Genomic DNA, 17,823 nt, shown 5'->3' on the forward strand with positions numbered 1-17,823 from the left:
CCCTCAAACTGATACAACTGAGGCTGAGCTATTCTACTTGTGAGCTATTATTAGAGATCCATACACTAAGAGGCATAAGGAGCTTACAAGATATATTTAGTGCATTTTGGAAATAATAGATTGGTTTCATTATTTCTTTTGCATTATGTTTAAATTAGAAATTGAGAATTTGAGTTCTGCTTAAAAAAATGTAATTTCATTTTAATTGAAGATATATTTTTTTTAACACTGCTTATTCCTTGACTGTACTTCCCAGCTAGAAGTGAAGATGCAGGTGGAGTACATGTCATTCAGTGCACATGCTGATGCTAAAGGCATCATGCAACTCATTCGTCAAGCGGAGCCACAAAATGTGCTGTTGGTCCACGGAGAAGCAAAGAAAATGGGATTTCTCAAACAGAAAATTGAGCAGGAATTTAGTAAGTCTCACTCAATCGCAAGCATTATTGCACCTGCCATGAATACGTACACTACCAGGGCCTTTACAAATTGAATTTAAGTCTTTCCTTTGAATCAAATTGTTAGGATTATATTAAGATATGAACAGGCCAAGATGTACCCTGTATCTGACAATACTTACAAGTTATTACAAAGACTGAGTTTACCATCATTTTTTTTCCCCTGAAATAATCCTTCAACAAGAGCCTAAGTAGGTAAACGGGTCCTGTTCTTTGGACTGTCCACCATTCTTCTCACAACTAAAACCAAAAGATTCTGGAAACATACAGTAAGACCAGCAACAACTGTAGAAAGAGGGATAGCTAATGTTTCAGGACCAAGGCCCCTGATCAGACTGACCAGATGGAATGGCCACAATGGCGATCTTGAGCTTCTGGTTACATGCAGTTTCAGTCCCCTTCCCATTCCCACAATTACATGTATGTCCGTGGTCTTCTCCACTGCCAGAGTGAGGCCAAGTGCAAAGTAGAAAGGTGCCTATGAACATTGAATTTTCCAACTTCAAGTAACCTGCAACCTTTGTTTTAATTTTCCTGCTCTATCCAGTTTCTGTCATCAGTTCCCCCCTTCTCTCTAACTTTGCCTTTCCCCAACTCCCATAAACCAGCTTCTCTTCCCCCTGCCTTGTTCTATCTGCCTATTCTCCACACACTTAACTCACTGGGTCTCCTGTCCTCTCCCTACTGTTTGAACTGGTCATCCACTCATCACCTGCTTTACTTACCAGTCTGCAAACCTCTGTTGTTACCACCTAACAGCTTCCGCCCTCCCCCACCCTCCATGCCCCTATTCCATCTGCTGATCATACCACACTTCCTCTTTTCACCTATCCCCTGGCAGCTCTTTCCTCGCCCCTCCTCCTCACAGGTTATCTTCCCTCTACACTTGATCCAGAATGTCCACCATCCTTCTGCCTCCACAGAAGCTGCTTGTCCCCCTGAGTTCCACCACCAGTTAGGTTTTTGACTCTAGGTGAAATGTCTTGCTCTTGTGCTGTGCTGAATTCAATTCAATTTTGGGCATTAATATATTTTTAAATAATTTATTTTGTTAACTCTTGGAATGTTTTTTTAAATATCGTACCAATGTTTGTTTGTGTCCAGGTATTAATTGTTACATGCCAGCCAATGGAGAAACAGCTACAATAGTTACCAATCCCAATATTCCAGTGGATATTTCTCTCTGCTTGCTCAAGAGGGATTCAGTTCTTGGTAATAAAAGTACTCTTTCTTTAGAATCTGAATTAAACTTGAAGTACCTACAGTTGTGTTTGTAAGTAAATGAATGTTTGATTTATGTCCTTAATTTTAAGTGGATTAACCGGCCAAGATGAATCCTGGTTTGATCGTTGGTCTGTGGAGTTACCAGGACGAGTATGTGTACAGTTAGTGGCTACTTAATAGGTACAGGAGTGTAACTAATAAAGTAGCCACAGGAGTAGAATGTGGTGTGGTCTGTAGCCCATCCACTTTAAAGATTCGACATGTTGTGCATTCAGAGATGCCCTTCTGCACATACTGTTGTAACGTGTGGTTATTTGAGTTATAGTCTCCTTCCTACCATTTTGAATCAGACTGGCCATTCTCCTCTGACCTCCCTCATTAACAAGGTCTTTTCACCCACAGAGCTGTTGCTCACTGGATGTTTTTCTCTCTCGCACCATTGTCTTTAAACTCTAGAGACTATTGTTGTGAAAATCCCAGGAGATCAGCAGTTTCCGAGATACTCAAACCATTCTGTCTGGCACCAATAATCATTCCGCAGTCAGAGTCACTTAGATCACATTTCTTCCCCATTCTGATGTTTGGTCCGAACAACAGCTGAACCTCTTGACCATGTCTGCATGCTTTTATGCATGGAGTTACTGCCACGTGATTGGCTGATTAGATATTTGCATAAACGAGCTGGTGTACTGGTGTGCCTGATAAAATGGCCACTGAGTGCATAAGGATTTTATCAAATCTAAAGACAGGATGGTGGGTCTGAGTTCCAGTTTGCTGGGATCATGAGTGAAGGAATAATAGATATATATGGGCAGTGGGGTGTTCATGTTTGCCCTGTCAAATCCCATTTAATGTTTCATTGAGATTTCCTCAAGTCTAACACCTTACACTCAAAGTCTTTGATAAGATACTCCACATAACATGCAAACCCCACTCAGACAGCACCAGAGGTTGTGACTGAACAAAAGCCACTGGTGCTCCAAGTTAGCAGCTGTACTAGCTGATGTCATGAAATATTTATTATTTTATTAGCTTTATAAGTAATTCAATTTATAATGTTGTTTATTATGATAACTACATAACACTTCTCCCAATACTTTAGGCCCACTGCCTGATCCAAAGAAACAGAAGCTAATGCACGGCACACTGATTATAAAGGATAACGTGAGTGACGCACTTCTTGTACTTTAACTGTAAAGTTAAGGATCATTTGAAGGGGGGGGAGAAAGTGTAATTTTTTTCCCTCTGTTTCATCCAGAGCCTTCGTCTGGTTACGCCGGAGCAGGCTGTGAAAGAATTGGGTCTCAGCGAGCATCACCTTCGCTACACCTGCAAAGTTCAGATGCAAGACCATCACTCCGAACAGGACACCTTAAACCGAATATACAACCATCTCAAAAAGTAAGTACGGAGCAATAACTGTGACAGCAAAGGAACTGTCTTGTTTGTGCTTTTTGCAACTTCAGCAGAATACACAAAATAAAATGTCATTCAGAACAGTGTTTATTTATTCATACCAAAGAATCTGGCAAACCTAAGAAACTGTTACAGAACATAAAGGAACTTGGCAAGTTAGGCAGCATCAATGGAGGGAAATAAACTGTCAACATCTGCCTGCTCTGGATCTCTTCATCTTTAACTGCCTACAAAATATCAGCTGTCTCGACTTTTCCTATTCAAACTCACCCTCGCATTAACTGTGTAATCCCCTCCATAGATACTGCCTGACTTGTTCAGTTCCTCCAGCATTTTGTGTGTGTTGGTCAGGATTTTCAGCATCTGCAGGTGTCTTCTGTCTAAACTCTGTTGCAGAACCAACGACTCTTCTGTTGAGTTGACAGTTGCATTGTGGAACGTATAACGTATATTTTTACCGTGTGTTGGAATTACCCTGGTGAGATCAAGAATGGCTTCGGGCTGTGTGGTCTGGGTGTATCGCTGTTCCAGAGCTGGGCCATAGGGCGAGGCACCATTTGGTGCTGGACAAGTTGAACGTTGGTCCAGATAGACTGAAAAGTCTGAGTGCAGAGGCAGGGGTTGGCCTGATTTTGCTCACTGTTCTGCGACGTTCATTCCTCTCGCTGGTGGCTGTTGTCTCTGCGAGTTTCCTGGTGTCTTTGGCCCACTAATATGATGAACTTGAGATCAAGGCTTGGGCCTACTACTCCAGCTTCTGTGGTGAGCGGATCTAAGGACTTAATCTGATTCAGAATTGCATCTGTGGTTTGCATTGTGTGTGTGTGTGCTGTTCTTTGCATCCTCTGTTTCTATGCAGTGGTTATGGTCTTGCTTTTTTAAAAATTAGATTCTTCGTGTTCTGTGCTTTGTGGCTACCTATAAGCAAACACATCTCAAAGTGTATAGACATTCTTTGATAATCAATGTACCTTGACTGATTGAATCCCTGGTATCCATTATACCGTAGATGTCGGATTATAAGCCGCTACTTTTTTCCCACATTTTGAACAGCTTTGAACACTGCGGCCTTTACTACGGTGCGGCTAATGCATGGTTTTTTTTCATGCCGCCAAAAACATTTTGCCTCGTAACAGTAGACCAATAAAATTGATGAGTAGTTCACAGAGGTCCAATGAAATTGTACGATAAATCAAGCGCACTTTCACAATTAAATTATTGTAAATCAGTCATTTGTACTCACCCTCATCAACATGGAAAACACTCGAAGAAAAGCATTGTGCTGCCTTTATGGCAGTTATTTAGTTTATAATATTTTCGCTTAGTAATTCATTTGTTAGTATTTTCTAGTTAAAGTTAGAAGTGTTTTAAGTATATTTGTTTTCTGTACTACATCCCGGGATGCTATGACGTCACATCCGGTTTCGCCGTGTCTTGTGGGAAATACCGGTTTGCGATAAACGGGAAGGTGGGGGGCGAGCGGCATTAGACCCGCGCGAGAACGCTGCTTTTAAGTTAAAGGCGATCAATAACTTTTCCTGGTAGGCTGCAGTATATATATTTTTTACCAGTCGTTAGGAGATATTGGAATGTTGTTCAGTAAAAAAGTATACGCAACGTAATTTGTGTGTTACCGATACGTATGTATATTTAAAAGTAGCCGCGTTACAGGCACGGTTCGAAAAAAAGCATTTGCAATATGTATTTGTTTATGTTACCATATGGATTTAATTAAAAGTTAAAAAATCCTCACGTGTAATATCTTTCTGTGTAAATATCTCATATTACAACGTGGGACACCTGCGGCCTAAAATCTGGTGCGGCTTGTACAAGTACAAAATTGATTTTCTTTCTAAAATTAGAGCCAGCGGCTTTTAATCAGGTGCGCTCTGTAGTGCGAAATCTACGGTAATATAATCTGAGGCATCTTAATGATAACTAAATTCAGTGTCTTCAGCATGCATTTTAACATGTGCCTCTGCAGTTTTTTGACCGTTTTATACTGAAGCAGTCAAAACTGAAGATTATGTACACTAATTAGTCTCAGTTAGGTAATGAGCACAGTTTGCCTCCCATAACACTTGCAACACTCCCACACACCGGTTGTTGCATTAGTCAGTTCGAGTAACATCTCTCCCCCTCCCCCTCTATCCCCCTCCCCCCCCATCCCTCCCCCTCCCTCTCATAAAATTATTCTATATAAACTATACAAGACTAGGCCAAAGCAGATTTTTGTTTAACAAGTTATCATTTGATTTCTACGTGTTTATGCTTGCATTTAAAGCCCCCATATTTAAGTTTACCTTTATCCTAATACCTATTGAAAAGTGTTCGAAAAATCAAAATGTGACAAGTGTGGTGACTACGGCAAGTCAAACAGGAAGAAAACTATTGACCAGGCTACATGAGCATTGGCTAGCAAGCGGGGGGCATGACCCACTCTCGCTAGTATTGGCTCTTGAAGAGGAAGGGGGACACCGCTTCAACTGGACAACAGCCAGAGTCTTGACTCAAGCAAGAACGGGAAAAGAATGAGAATTTCTTGAAGTGTGGTTCTCTACAGAAGGATCCATCAACAAATGCATTACTTAGATCCGGTATGTGAAACCTTACAGAGAAAAGAGAAACAACGACATCAACGAATCGCCAGTAATCTCAGGATCTGGACAGCAAAGCAGACTCTTTCAACAATCTCCCTCGAAGCTAGCCAATCAGAATCTTCTACTGCTAAACTGTTCACAGTGTTTTGAACCAACCAATCAGATCACGGCATCTAATCAATATCCATTTGGACCCTGGAAGAGTATATAAACCAGCATTCTGAGGAGACTACACCCTCAACTGCACACTGATGATGGCTCCTTGAATGGAGCTGAAGTGACTGCAAACATTTTGCCAAGCTTCCAAATATGACAGGTGTATATACTCCAACAGGGGCTTAGTACCCTGTTCTGAACACTGTATTAATGCTGCTCCTTAGATGGTGGGAAAAATATGAGAACTCGGGTACAACAGAGACATTTCCAATTATCCACACCCTGCTTTCTTGTGCAATCTCACCTTTCGTTACTGGAGCGACCTTAGCATGAAAAATAATTATTTATATTCCTCAGTTGCACTGGGGGAAATATTCAATGTCCTCTTGTAAGCAAGTTATTATCTAGTGCTTTAAAATACTGTCTTCCACAACTGGTTGTGTTAAAGTGATAAAATTGCTATTGTTGGCTTATTACTTCACAGTTAGACTGGTGCATCATTATTCCTCTCTGCGCCTTGCGGTGCATTGTGTAGCAACCTTGCCGTAATTGGAATTTTGTCTGCCTTTTACGAAGCTGAGTTGCTAGCTTGACGCTCAACCCAGAGTGGATGGAAAGCGTGCAAGGAGCCGGCTGGATTCGAACCCAGGACCATTTGCCTCAAAGTCCGGTGCTGATGCCACTACACCACCAACCGGCAGATTGGTGCATATTATACTTATATTGGTATATTGCTCCTTGAATATCAAAATTAGGGAAAATCATTTATCTGTATGTGTAAAGTTGAATCAGGTTTGTGGGTCCGGCAAATGAGACAGGAAATGCATAGGCATATTAATCAGTTATAGACAATGCAAAGCTGCATATTCAACAAACTTAGCTAAAGGTTCACATAGAGTATACCTTCTCAATCATCGTGTGCATTATTGCCTAAAACAAAGGAAGAAGAGAACAGGCCCCTTCCACGTGCTATTTTATATACCCAGGATGTTTGAATCTGGACACTAGGCATCTACCTAATGGGAAAAGCAGATGCATCTTCTAAACTAACCGATCACAATGGAAGTGACTTTCGACAATCAGAGTAAGGCACGCCCCCACAGGACAGTATGTTGGAGATTTGTACTGAACCAGCTGGGAATTATGGTTGTGGGAGGCGCATATCAGTGTTGCATATCATTCAGATGATAAAGTGGCTTTTTTTTCTTGACTAGAGAATGCTAGAACTAATTAGTTTATGAGACAAACAGTTAGTCTAGTTGTGGTAAATGCTGGTGCCACTGGCGCTTACTTTGAGCCCATGGACTGTTGCTGTACAGTTTATAATAAAAATAACAAACAGCATGCTCACAAACTCCATACTGCTAGCCAGAAATTGCCTTGGTTGTGACTTTCAACATCCGTGTATGGGAAAATGTCTCATACATTCACCATGGACTTGAAAATTCCTTAAAGCAGTCACTGTTTATGAAGCATTAATGTATACAAGATGTGGCATGTAATTCAACTGCTCAATTTTTAATGAGTTATTATTTACCTTTCAAAGCATCTTGAAAGATTATCCTATTCAACACCTCCCTGATGGTTCTGTGATGGTGGAATCGATTCTCATTAAAATCAGTGCAATGTCTGATGATCAGAGCACTAAAGATGTGTTGGTTTCATGGACTTACCAGGTGAGTAAACATTTTGAAAAAGCAATGTCTTTTAGGCAAAATAAAAGTCTGTTTAGCTTTCTGTTTAAAATATTCCACAGGCTATTGTGTAACTAGTAAAGTCTCTGAGAATATCTGTCAGCCATCTGCTTTTTAGAAGTAGTTGGTCAATGTTCAGTTTTGCCACAATTGTCTGAAAGTGTTCCCCTAATAAGTAGAAGGACACCACAGATTAAAACTGGGACTGCTCAACTGAAGAAATATACCTCAAGAGACAGTTGTGGAATTCTGATGAAGAATGCAGCAATATCTTGTAATTGCACTGCTAAATTGTGAGACTGGGGTGGGGGGGGGGGGGGGGAGGAGAGAGAGAGAGAGAGCGAGAGAGAGAGAGAGAGAGAGTGTGTGTGTGTGTGTGTGTGTGTGTGTGTGTGTGTGTGTGTGTGTGTGTGTGTGTGTGTGTGTGTAACTCTCACATACACACACTTTCTCTAAATTTTTTGAATGAGCACATTGCTGCACTTGGCAGAGAGGAAGCAGGTGTTCCTAAAGCATTGAGTGTGTGTCTTCAGTCTCCTGTGCCTCCACCCTGATGGTAGTAATGGGCAGAGGGCATATTCCCGTATGGAGAGTGTCCTTAATGTTGGATGCTGCTGTCTTGATGCGTGCTTTTGAGGATGTCCTGGTGGTGGGGGGCTTGGGCCATGGTTGAGTTGGCTGAGTGTGTAATCCTCTGCAGCCTCTTGATCTCCATACCAAGCGATGATGCAACCAGTAAGGATGTTCCCCATATTACATCTGTAGAAACTTGCAAGTCTTTGCTGACATAGCAAATCTCCTCAAACTCCTAATGAAATGTAGCTGCTGGCATGCACCTTTGTGATTGCATCGATATGTTGGACCCAGGATAGATTCTCTGAGATGTTGATGCCCAGAAACTTGAAGCTCTTCACCCTTTTCACTGCTAACTTCTCAATGAGGATTTGGGTGTGTTCTCCCAACTTCCTGAAGTCCACAGTCAATCCGTTGGTCTTGCTGACATTGAGTTCAAGGTTGTTGTGAACCACTCAACAGTCAATCTATCTCACTCCTGTACGCCTCATCACCACCTGCGATTCCGCCAACGACAGTGGTATCATCAGCAAATTTATATATGGTGCTTGAGCTGTGCCAAAGCACGCAGTCATGAGTGTAGTGAGAATAGAGCAGAGGGCTAAGCATGCATCCTTGAGGTGCACCAATGTTGACTATCAGTGAGGAGGAGATGTTATTTACGATCCGCACTTACTGTGGTCTCTATATGAGGGTGTCAAGTTCCTGGTTGCAGAAGGAGGTACGGAGGCCCAGGTTTTGAAGCTTGTTGATTAGTAATGATTGGATGAAGCTTTTGAACACTGAGCTGTTATCAATAAATGGCAGCCTAGGTATTGCTGTTGTCTAGGTGGTCCAAGGCCAAGTGGAGTGCCTCTAAGATTGCATCCACCTGTTGTGGTGGTAGGCAAATTGCAGTGGGCCAAGGTCCTTGTTTAGGCAGGAGTTAATTCTGGCCGTGGCCAACCTCTCAGAGCACTTCGTCACTGTAGATGCGAGTGCTAGGGGCAAAAACATCCCACCATTAAGTTCTCTGACCAATCAATAGAATGGTTTCAGCCAAAGACTGAAATGGGTAACTAACTTTTGTGGATTATCCCCCAGCTAATTTTAAACTTCCAGTATAATCCGTGCATTTCCACAACTCTTTGGCATTTTCATTTCCTCTGCAGATTCGTTTTCCTGCAGTCCCAACTGTTGGTATTTAACTAATATGTTGGTGGCTCAGTTTAAACCTTAAAGTTAGAAGCAACTGGCGAACACATTTTTGGATGTTATGTTAATTGAATGTAATAGAACTTTGAATACTTGTTCAAGGAGGAAAACAAGTTCTAGACTAGCTGTGGGCAAGACCTAAAACTATAAGCAGCAGAGGTGGCAAAACATATGAAAAGTGTTTACAGTTGGCATGCAAGGGGGACCCCTGCACAGGGCGTCTCACTGCTGGGTTAGCATGTTTTCAATGAGCTATGTGTCGTAGAAGCAGTGCAAATTCCTAGATGCCTGTCATGGGTTAAATGTTATCAACTAATTAAGTGATTCTACATCTGATAAGCTTCCCTTCTTTTCTTGCTTGCCAGTTACAACATAATAGGAGGCTCTATGGCCCACCTGGCACAAGCCATCTTACCCCAGATCAACCCCATGTGATGCATTCTTTACTTGCGTGCCCATTAATCCCCTTCGATTCTTTTTCCACTTGCCAACATTAAGGTAGCCCTTTGATCCACCAGCACTTCTTTAGGATATGACAGAAAATGGAGCGTGCACAAGTAATTCACATGGCCCCAGGGGAGCATGCAGACTCTCCGAAGACAGCACCCCAGGTCAGGATCAAACCCTGGTCCCTGGGCTAGTCGCGGAATGGAGACTGTTATGTAAGATATAAGGCTAAAATACCAGGAGCTAAAGTAGTGCAAATCTGTCCACATGATTAGGTGATTTTGAACTCAGGTGCTTAGTGGTGTGGGGGTTTGTGGGCGATATGCTAGTTTTTGTGCGAGAAGGGGTTGGGGATTTGGTCTAATGTTCTTGTTGGTGTCTTTCCGTGTGGGGGATCTGTTAATTTTTTGCGAGGGAGGAGGTTGGGGAGGTTTGATGTTATAACTGCCGTTTTCCGGGTGGACGACCTGTTATTTGTGTGTGGGAGGTGTTTGGGTTTGCAAGGTTTCTTTCTTTTTCTTTTTCGTACGTGGGGGGGTGGGTGATTGATGTCCTTTGTTTCATCAACTTCCATGGTTTTTCTATATTTCGTGGCTGTCTGGTGAAGACGAATCTCAGAGATTTTTTAAGCTAATCCAGTCAAATGTTTCAGTTTACATTGTGAGAATAGTTTTCTAAGAAATGTTATTTTCCCTGTGACAAATGTGAAATTGTCATTCAGTTCTTTATATTTAAGCTGTGAGAATACTTACTGTTTGGGTATAGTTCATGTTCTTCAGTACATCAGCGTAAGAAGCAGCCTCCTGAGGTAAATTAGTAGATTGAAAGCAATTTCAAATCAGTGCAATTAATTTTAAGTGAGTATTCCATCTACTGATTAAAACCTGACAGCTATGGTCAAATTGGGATTACAGCAAAATTGAATTGGCACATCTCCGTGGGATTGGTAATTATTTAAATGCTTGATTATATAACTACCTAGTTGTATTTGCAAAATATTCTCCAAAAATAATACCACTATTGTGTTGTTGATGAGTTTTGTGATCTTTACTTGTTCTCGTCACAATGAAGTATAACTTGCCCCAATTTGTAATCCATTCAGTTTCCTAAGGAGAGATCATTGGAGCATAGAAGATTGAGGGGAGATCTGATAGGGATATAGATAGGGGAAGTGCAAGCAGGCTTTTTCCACTGGGGTTGGGTGGGACTACCACTAGAGGTCTTGGGTTAAAGGTGAAAGATGAAAAGTTTAAGGGGAACATGAGGGGAATCTTCTTCACTCAGAGAGTCGTGAGAGTGTGGAATGAGCTGCCAGTGCAAGTGGTGCATGCGAGCTTGATTTCATTGTTTTAAGAGAAGCAGCTCGATGGGAGTAGGCAGTTTAAATGGTCTGGCACGTACTAGATGGATCGAAGGGCCTGTTTCTGTGCAGTAATTTTCTATGACTATAATTATAGTGATGATCTCTTCCCCATAATCTTTGAGAAGGAATGTAAGAAATTTCAAAAGCTTGGGGTGAAGGTATTCTTCCATGACATTGTTTAGCCCAGGGGTGTCAAACTCATTTTAGGTCACGGGCTGGATTGAGCAAAATGCAGCTTCATGCGGGCTGGATCAGTCAGACGCGTGTGAACGCAGCTTGCGTTGCCTCCGTTTTTTCAGCCTGCTCTCTTGTCTCAGTCTCTGCTATAACTACAAAGTGTTTCACTTTACAAATTCCGTTTCTTATGAAGAAGACTGTTATGAAAACACTAAAAACCATGAAAACCTGGTACCTGAATAAACTCAGCATTAGCCATATCATACGCCATAGGCGCTTCGATTACTGGGGCCAGTTTTAATAGTAATTAGATATTATCTCGTGGGCCAAAGATAATTCCACCGCAGGCCGGATTTGGCCTGCGGGCCTTGAGTTTGACATATTTGGTTATTGAAGCTGACTGTTAACTGTTTTCCTTTTGATCATGTCATGTAGTTAGGTGTAAATTCACAGTCGGCTTTCAAACTACAGTGGATCTTTTATAAATGTTGCAAATAAGTTTTGTAATACTCTCTATCTCAATGTGACCTGTGGCAAGTTTCTGTACCCAAATGGAAAAAAAGTGACACTTTGTAATTAGCAAATGCTTACACCTACAATTGGTTTAGCATCTGCTTGTTTTATCTACTGTAACCGCGACTGCATGATCTGCTTTTTAAGGGTCGGTTTTATTTTGTCTAAGAGAAGATTAGAAAATTCAGAGTTACTTCTTGTTTTAAGTACAACTTTGGAAAAAGTTTGACCAAAGAGCAAGTCAAAATGTCATTGCCTTTGTAAAGTTTCAGAATGACTAAAGCTATTGTTAGCAATGGTTTCTACACAATGGAACTAACTGCTTTAATTAATATTTTCTACTTTTTATATGAAATTACATAGTATCTGTAACATACAGTGTGGCGATCATTCAGCCCTTTGAAGCTATTCTATTGCCCAACAGAGAATAATTATGTTTAAAACTCAAGAACATACAAAAACTAAGGGGCAAAAAAAATTGACTGACCCATCAAGCCTGCCCCTGCCTAAAAAATTCCACTCTAAACCCTTTAGGTGCTCAAGTCTTGTACCCCATCTCTTGTAGAAGAGTTTTGCTCCCTCCTGAAACAACTCAACGTTTGTCAGTAATAGTGAATTTTTTTCCCATTTTCTTTCAGGATGAGGAGTTGGGCAGCTACCTGATAACACTTTTGAAGAAAGGCCTCCCTCAGTCTATTGCGCTCTGACCTGCAGGCTGTGAAAATAATGAAGTAAAATGGTCCATAAGGATCACTGTTTTGATATTTTTGTATTTGCTCCGTCTGAAGAGTCACGCACAGCAGGATCCAATGAGATATGCTAAATATGATGTGGTTCTTGGAAATGTAATGGAAACTCGCCCTGACAGAATTCACAAATCCCAAAAGATCTGGAAGATGTAATTAAAAATTCATCCCCACAGAATTTATCTGGAATGAAAACAAATTTTCTTGACACATATGCGTGTGCTTTGTGTTACGTAAATCAGGAGACAGACAGCTCCTTAGAAATGCATCCCAACCCCTTTGTAATGGAGTGTCACCTGCTATCTGTTGGAAATCAAGAAAAGCTGTTTCATATTCTGGTTTGTTTCAGTTTGCTGCTTTTACCAAAATATGTTTGTAAAATAAATTTTAGAAGTGCGACTTGGATGTTACATTTTATTGTGTGATCCGGTGCAGAGTAGGCCTTTCTGGCCCTTTGAGCTCACCGCCCCAGAAACCACCAACACACCCGATTAACCCTGACCGAGCAACACACACAAAAAGTTCGGGGGATCTCAGCAGGCCAGGCACCATCTATAGAAAAGAGTAAACTGTCAGTGTTTCGGGCTGAGACCCTTCATCAGGATTGGGAAAAAAAGATGAGAAGTTAGAGCAAGAAGGTGTGAGGAGAGGAGGAAGAAGTACAAGATGATAGTTGAAACTGGGAGGGGAGGGGTGAAGTAAAGAGCTGGAAAGCTCAGCTGAAAGGTGAAAGAAATATCTAGCCCTTTATCTCTTTCACCAATCAACTTCCCAGCTCTTTACTTCACTCCTCTCCCTCTCCCGGTTTCACCTGTCACCTACCATCTTGTACTTCTTCCTCCCCTCCCCCCCCACCTTCTTAATCTAATTTATCTTTTTTATTCCATCCTGATGAAGGGTCTCATTTGAAATGTTGACTGTTCACTCTTTTCCATCGATGCTGCCTGGCCCACTGAGTTCCTCCAGCGTTTTGTGTGGTGTGGATTTCCAGCATCTGCAGATTTTCTTGTCTTTGTGTAATCACGGGACAGTTTACAATGACCTGTCGACCAACCTGGAATGTCTTTTGGGCTGTGGGAGGAAACCAGAGGACTTGGAGAAAGCCCACACGTTCCACGGGGAGAATGTACAGAGACTCCTTGCAAAATAGCACTGGAATCCCAAAACACCTCAAGCTGTATCAGCATTGTGCTAACCATACGCACTGAGTTCTCTCTATGTGGGAATGGGTTCAATACTGAACCCTGATGAAGCTTGGTGAACTGGGAATCCACAGTGACTTCAAGGCCTGTTGTGCTGTACCTTGTACTCAACTTCCTTTTGTTTCTAAGTGGAGTATGTTGAAGCTGGTTGTATTTGGGTGACTAATCATCAGCTCACATCCAGATTCTGGCGAATCAGCAGAGTGACTACAGAAAGTGAGGCTTATGGAATGCCTTTGATAATTTCTCATTGGTGAATTTGGAAACAGAAGGTTTGGTGATGATGCAGTTCTAGAAATTGTCAAGCACTTGGAAAGATGGCCAGCAAATTTTTATTCCAATCCTGCAAAATTCTGTGATGAAGAATCCAATTAGTTGTACACTATTAAAAGTAAACAAGATGAACACAATTAGTGTGTTGAACGGTTTCCTTCATTCTGCCCATCCAGAAGATATAGGAGGAAATGGGGTTGAGGTGGTATGAGAAATTGGGATCTCAGTCAGAAGGGTTGATAGGTGTGGGGTGGATGGACTCCATTAGTTTAGGGAGGTTTGTTTCACAGATGGAAGCTTTGGGAGGCTGAAGAAGGACTGTAGTTGAGTATTTTATTGAAAATGTTCCTGAAGTTGGTTCCCGGTGCAAGATCCCACAACCTGCCTCCTTGCATGATAATGTAACAGACTTCAAGTTCTGTTCTAGCTGTGTATGTTTGAGTGACAGAGCAAACCAGAATCGTGAAAGGGGCATTCCGGAGTCTTGCAGTGCCTTCACGTGTTTGTTCGTGAGAGGCATCGAGGATCCAGAAGGGCTGTTGAAGACATCACAGATCTTGCAGTAAGTCCCACATTTTTCTAGTAGATAATTTAAGAAAAAAATTTAAATTGTACACCACATGAAGACTTCTGTGCACTGTTCATTACCCTCTCTTAGACAAATTAGATTTTGTATAAACCAGTGTTGGTGGCATAATGCCATTCAAAATGCACATGTGTGTTTAGAAATGACTGGGCTTTCAGGACACAGAACACAGTTCATCGACGCAGCCTGTGCAATAAGCACGTGACAGTAACAACTGCTAGAAGTTCCAGTAATTAATGTGTAATAATTGAAAATATAGAAGCTTATGTTGTATTTTCTCTAGCTGAAAGACTTGTATAAAATCCTACTTTTCAACTGTTGATGATCTCAGTTACTGTTGGCAGCCAGGAGTGATTCACAGCATGCTGTTGTATCAGTGGAGTGTGTCCTACAAAAGCCTCCTCCACAGTTAATGATGTGTTATTGTTAGTTCACTCTGTATAAAAACTGGTTTTCCTTAACAAAATGAGGTTGACAAAAGCTAAAGTGCTTTTTTCAGCAAAGACAATGTTGAAACAGAACACAGAAACAGCCCACTCGTCCCAATGTTTCTGTGCTAACTCTTCTGAAAGGCACATCCAGTTAGTACTTCTCCCTGGCTTTTTCCCAAAAGTACAGATGTTTTTTAGTAGATATATTTGTTTAATTCTCTTTCAAGTGTTATTATTGGATCTGTTTTTACCAACCTTTAACACAGTTTATTCCAGATTTGCAAAGGCCTCTGCGTAACTTTCTTTTTCTCAGATGACCTCTGCGGGCATTAACTGTAAATGTGTCTTCTGGTTCCCCACCTTTCTCCAGTGAAACTACTTTCCTTATAAACCAATTCCTGATGCAGGTAACATTTGCGCCTGGCAATGAACAGCTCCAACAAGAGAGAGTCTAACCACCTATCCACAACGTTCAGTGGTGTTCACTAAATGTCCCACCAACTACATTCTGGAGATCACTTTGACCAGAAGCTCAGCTAATCAAAGAGTTAGGTATCTGTGGTACTTGACTTTCTTCCAAACACCCCAAGACTTTCTATCATCTGCTAAGCACAAGCCAGGAGATAAAATAATTCCCCACGTGCCTGAATGGCTGCAGCTCCAATAACGCATAAATTGCAGGACAAAGCACATAAGTATTCATTACAGGCACAAGGTGGCTACAATATGTATCATTTACAAAAATGTACCCTAGTTACCCAGTCTATCCTAATTCACCTCCCACCCCATGATCTCAACTACCAAGTGGGAAAAGGACAGCAGGCACATTAGAACACCATCAGTAGATAATTTTCCTTCTCAGTCACAACACTATCCTGATTTGGAAACCTTAGAGAATTATCACCATAACAAAGTAGAATTCTTGATGAAGATTGAAAGTGAAGCAGTTCAGTCCAAACCATAGTCCTAAATTTAACAAGAAAGAAAGGTGAAGTTATGAAGAATGAGTTGAGTATAATTGGCAAGCTTCATTAAAATTTAAGGTACAAATGCTGCCGTTGTTAAGCATTCTTTCTTGGAGCAAAAAACACAGAACGAAAAATGACCCAACTATGGTTTACAATAGTGTCAGATCTGAAGAGGTGCCATGTAAATACCAGAGAAGTGTAGCAGGCTTAAGGGAGCACTTTAGAATTAAGCAAAAAGAAATCTTGATCTTGCAGACGGAAATAAAAAAAATTATAATAGTGAACAAAAAAAGGCAGAACATTTAGCAAAGTGTTGTATTTTTTCTTCGTAGAAGAGGATATAAATCACTTTTTTAAAATTCTTGGGAAGTACAAGGCTACTGAACAGGTTAGAAATAAATAAAATTGTTATCAGTTTTAAAAAAGTGCTGGAGAAACTAATGATACTAAAGGCTGATAAATCTCAAAGACCTTCCAATCTACTTGCTAGTGTGTTAAAAGAGGGTAGAAACAGCAGTTCCAGGGGCTAATTAATTATAGAATAGTTTCTGCGGATTGAAGGAGGCAAATATGAAGGAGCTAGAGTCTAATTAAAGAGTTGCAGACCATTTGTCCTTTGATAAGGACTCAATGGGATGTTAGCAAATTAATTTGTAGGATTAGAGGACAGGGACTGAAGATTCATTACAGGATAGGATTCTTTATCGGGTTGGAGGGCAGTGACTACTGGGTACCCAGTGATTCACGATGTAGAGTCATAAAGAGAAACAGTATGGAAACGGGCCCTTTAGGTCACCATATACACAACCATCAACCACCCATTTATACTAATTCTATGTTAATCCTATTAGTTTTCTTTCTCCCCTCATTCCCATCAACTTTCTTCACATTCTACCACTCACCTACACTCTGTGGGCAATTAATCTATCAACCTGAAAACTGACACCTGGAATTGGTGTGCAAATGGTGGAGTACTGTGTCCAGTTCTGGTCGCCTCACTATAGGAAGGATGTGGAAGCATTGGAAAGGGTACAGAGGAGATTTACCAGGATGCTGCCTGGTATAGAGAGTATGGATTATGATCCGAGATTAAGGGAGCTAGGGCTTTACTCTTTGGAGAGAAGGAGGATGAGAGGAGACATGATAGAGGTGTACAAGATATTAAGAGGAATAGACAGAGTGGACAGCCAGCGCCTCTTCACCAGGGCACCACTGCTCAGTACAAGAGGACATGGCTTTAAGGTAAGGGGAGGGAAGTTCAAGGGGGATAGTAGAGGAAGGTTTTTCACTCAGAGAATGGTTGGTGCGTGGAATGCACTGCCTGAGTCAGTGGTGGAGGCAGATACACTAGTGAAGTTTAAGAGACTACTAGACAGGTATATGGAGGAATTTAAGGTAGGGGGTTATATGGGAGGCAGGGTTTGAGGGTTGGCACAACATTGTGGGCCGAAGGGCCTGTACTGTTCTATGTTTTATGTTCTAAATACATGGCAGATGCTGTTTAGCATGGATAAATGTAAAAGATATCCACAACTGGAGTATTTAATTTGGGGTTTGTTATAGTCGACCACCTGGTGTTCATGGGATGTTTCTGTGTTACTATTCTTTCCGCATTACTGAGTCTGAATCCTGGAACTCCCTACCCAACTGCACCATGAGGGAGCCTTCACCAGAACATCTGCAGAAGTTCAAGGTAGGGTCTTAGCACCACTTTCCTGAGGGCAATGAAGTATGGGCAACAAATGCTGCCATTGTCAACAACACCCAGATCCTGGAAAATGAATAATTAAAATAAAGAAACA

At 41.4% G+C, this 17,823-nt stretch overlaps 1 protein-coding gene across 3 annotated transcripts in view; it reads left to right on the forward strand.

The window, feature by feature from the left end:
- The window catches only part of ints11 (integrator complex subunit 11), a 37,860-nt gene extending 24,900 nt beyond the window's left edge, over positions 1-12,960 (forward strand). For all 3 annotated transcript variants that reach the window (XM_073031927.1, XM_073031925.1, XM_073031926.1), the window contains exons 14-19: positions 257-419; positions 1,563-1,670; positions 2,785-2,846; positions 2,941-3,083; positions 7,401-7,530; positions 12,454-12,960. In XM_073031927.1, coding sequence (XP_072888028.1) covers positions 257-419; positions 1,563-1,670; positions 2,785-2,846; positions 2,941-3,083; positions 7,401-7,530; positions 12,454-12,522 — 675 coding nt within the window. In that variant the 3' untranslated portion in view covers positions 12,523-12,960. The remainder of the gene's footprint in view (positions 1-256; positions 420-1,562; positions 1,671-2,784; positions 2,847-2,940; positions 3,084-7,400; positions 7,531-12,453) is intronic.
- The last annotated feature ends 4,863 nt before the right edge of the window (positions 12,961-17,823 follow it).

The sequence above is a fragment of the Hemitrygon akajei genome, chromosome 29, assembly GCF_048418815.1.
Source record: "Hemitrygon akajei chromosome 29, sHemAka1.3, whole genome shotgun sequence".
NCBI classification, from domain to species: domain Eukaryota; kingdom Metazoa; phylum Chordata; class Chondrichthyes; order Myliobatiformes; family Dasyatidae; genus Hemitrygon; species Hemitrygon akajei.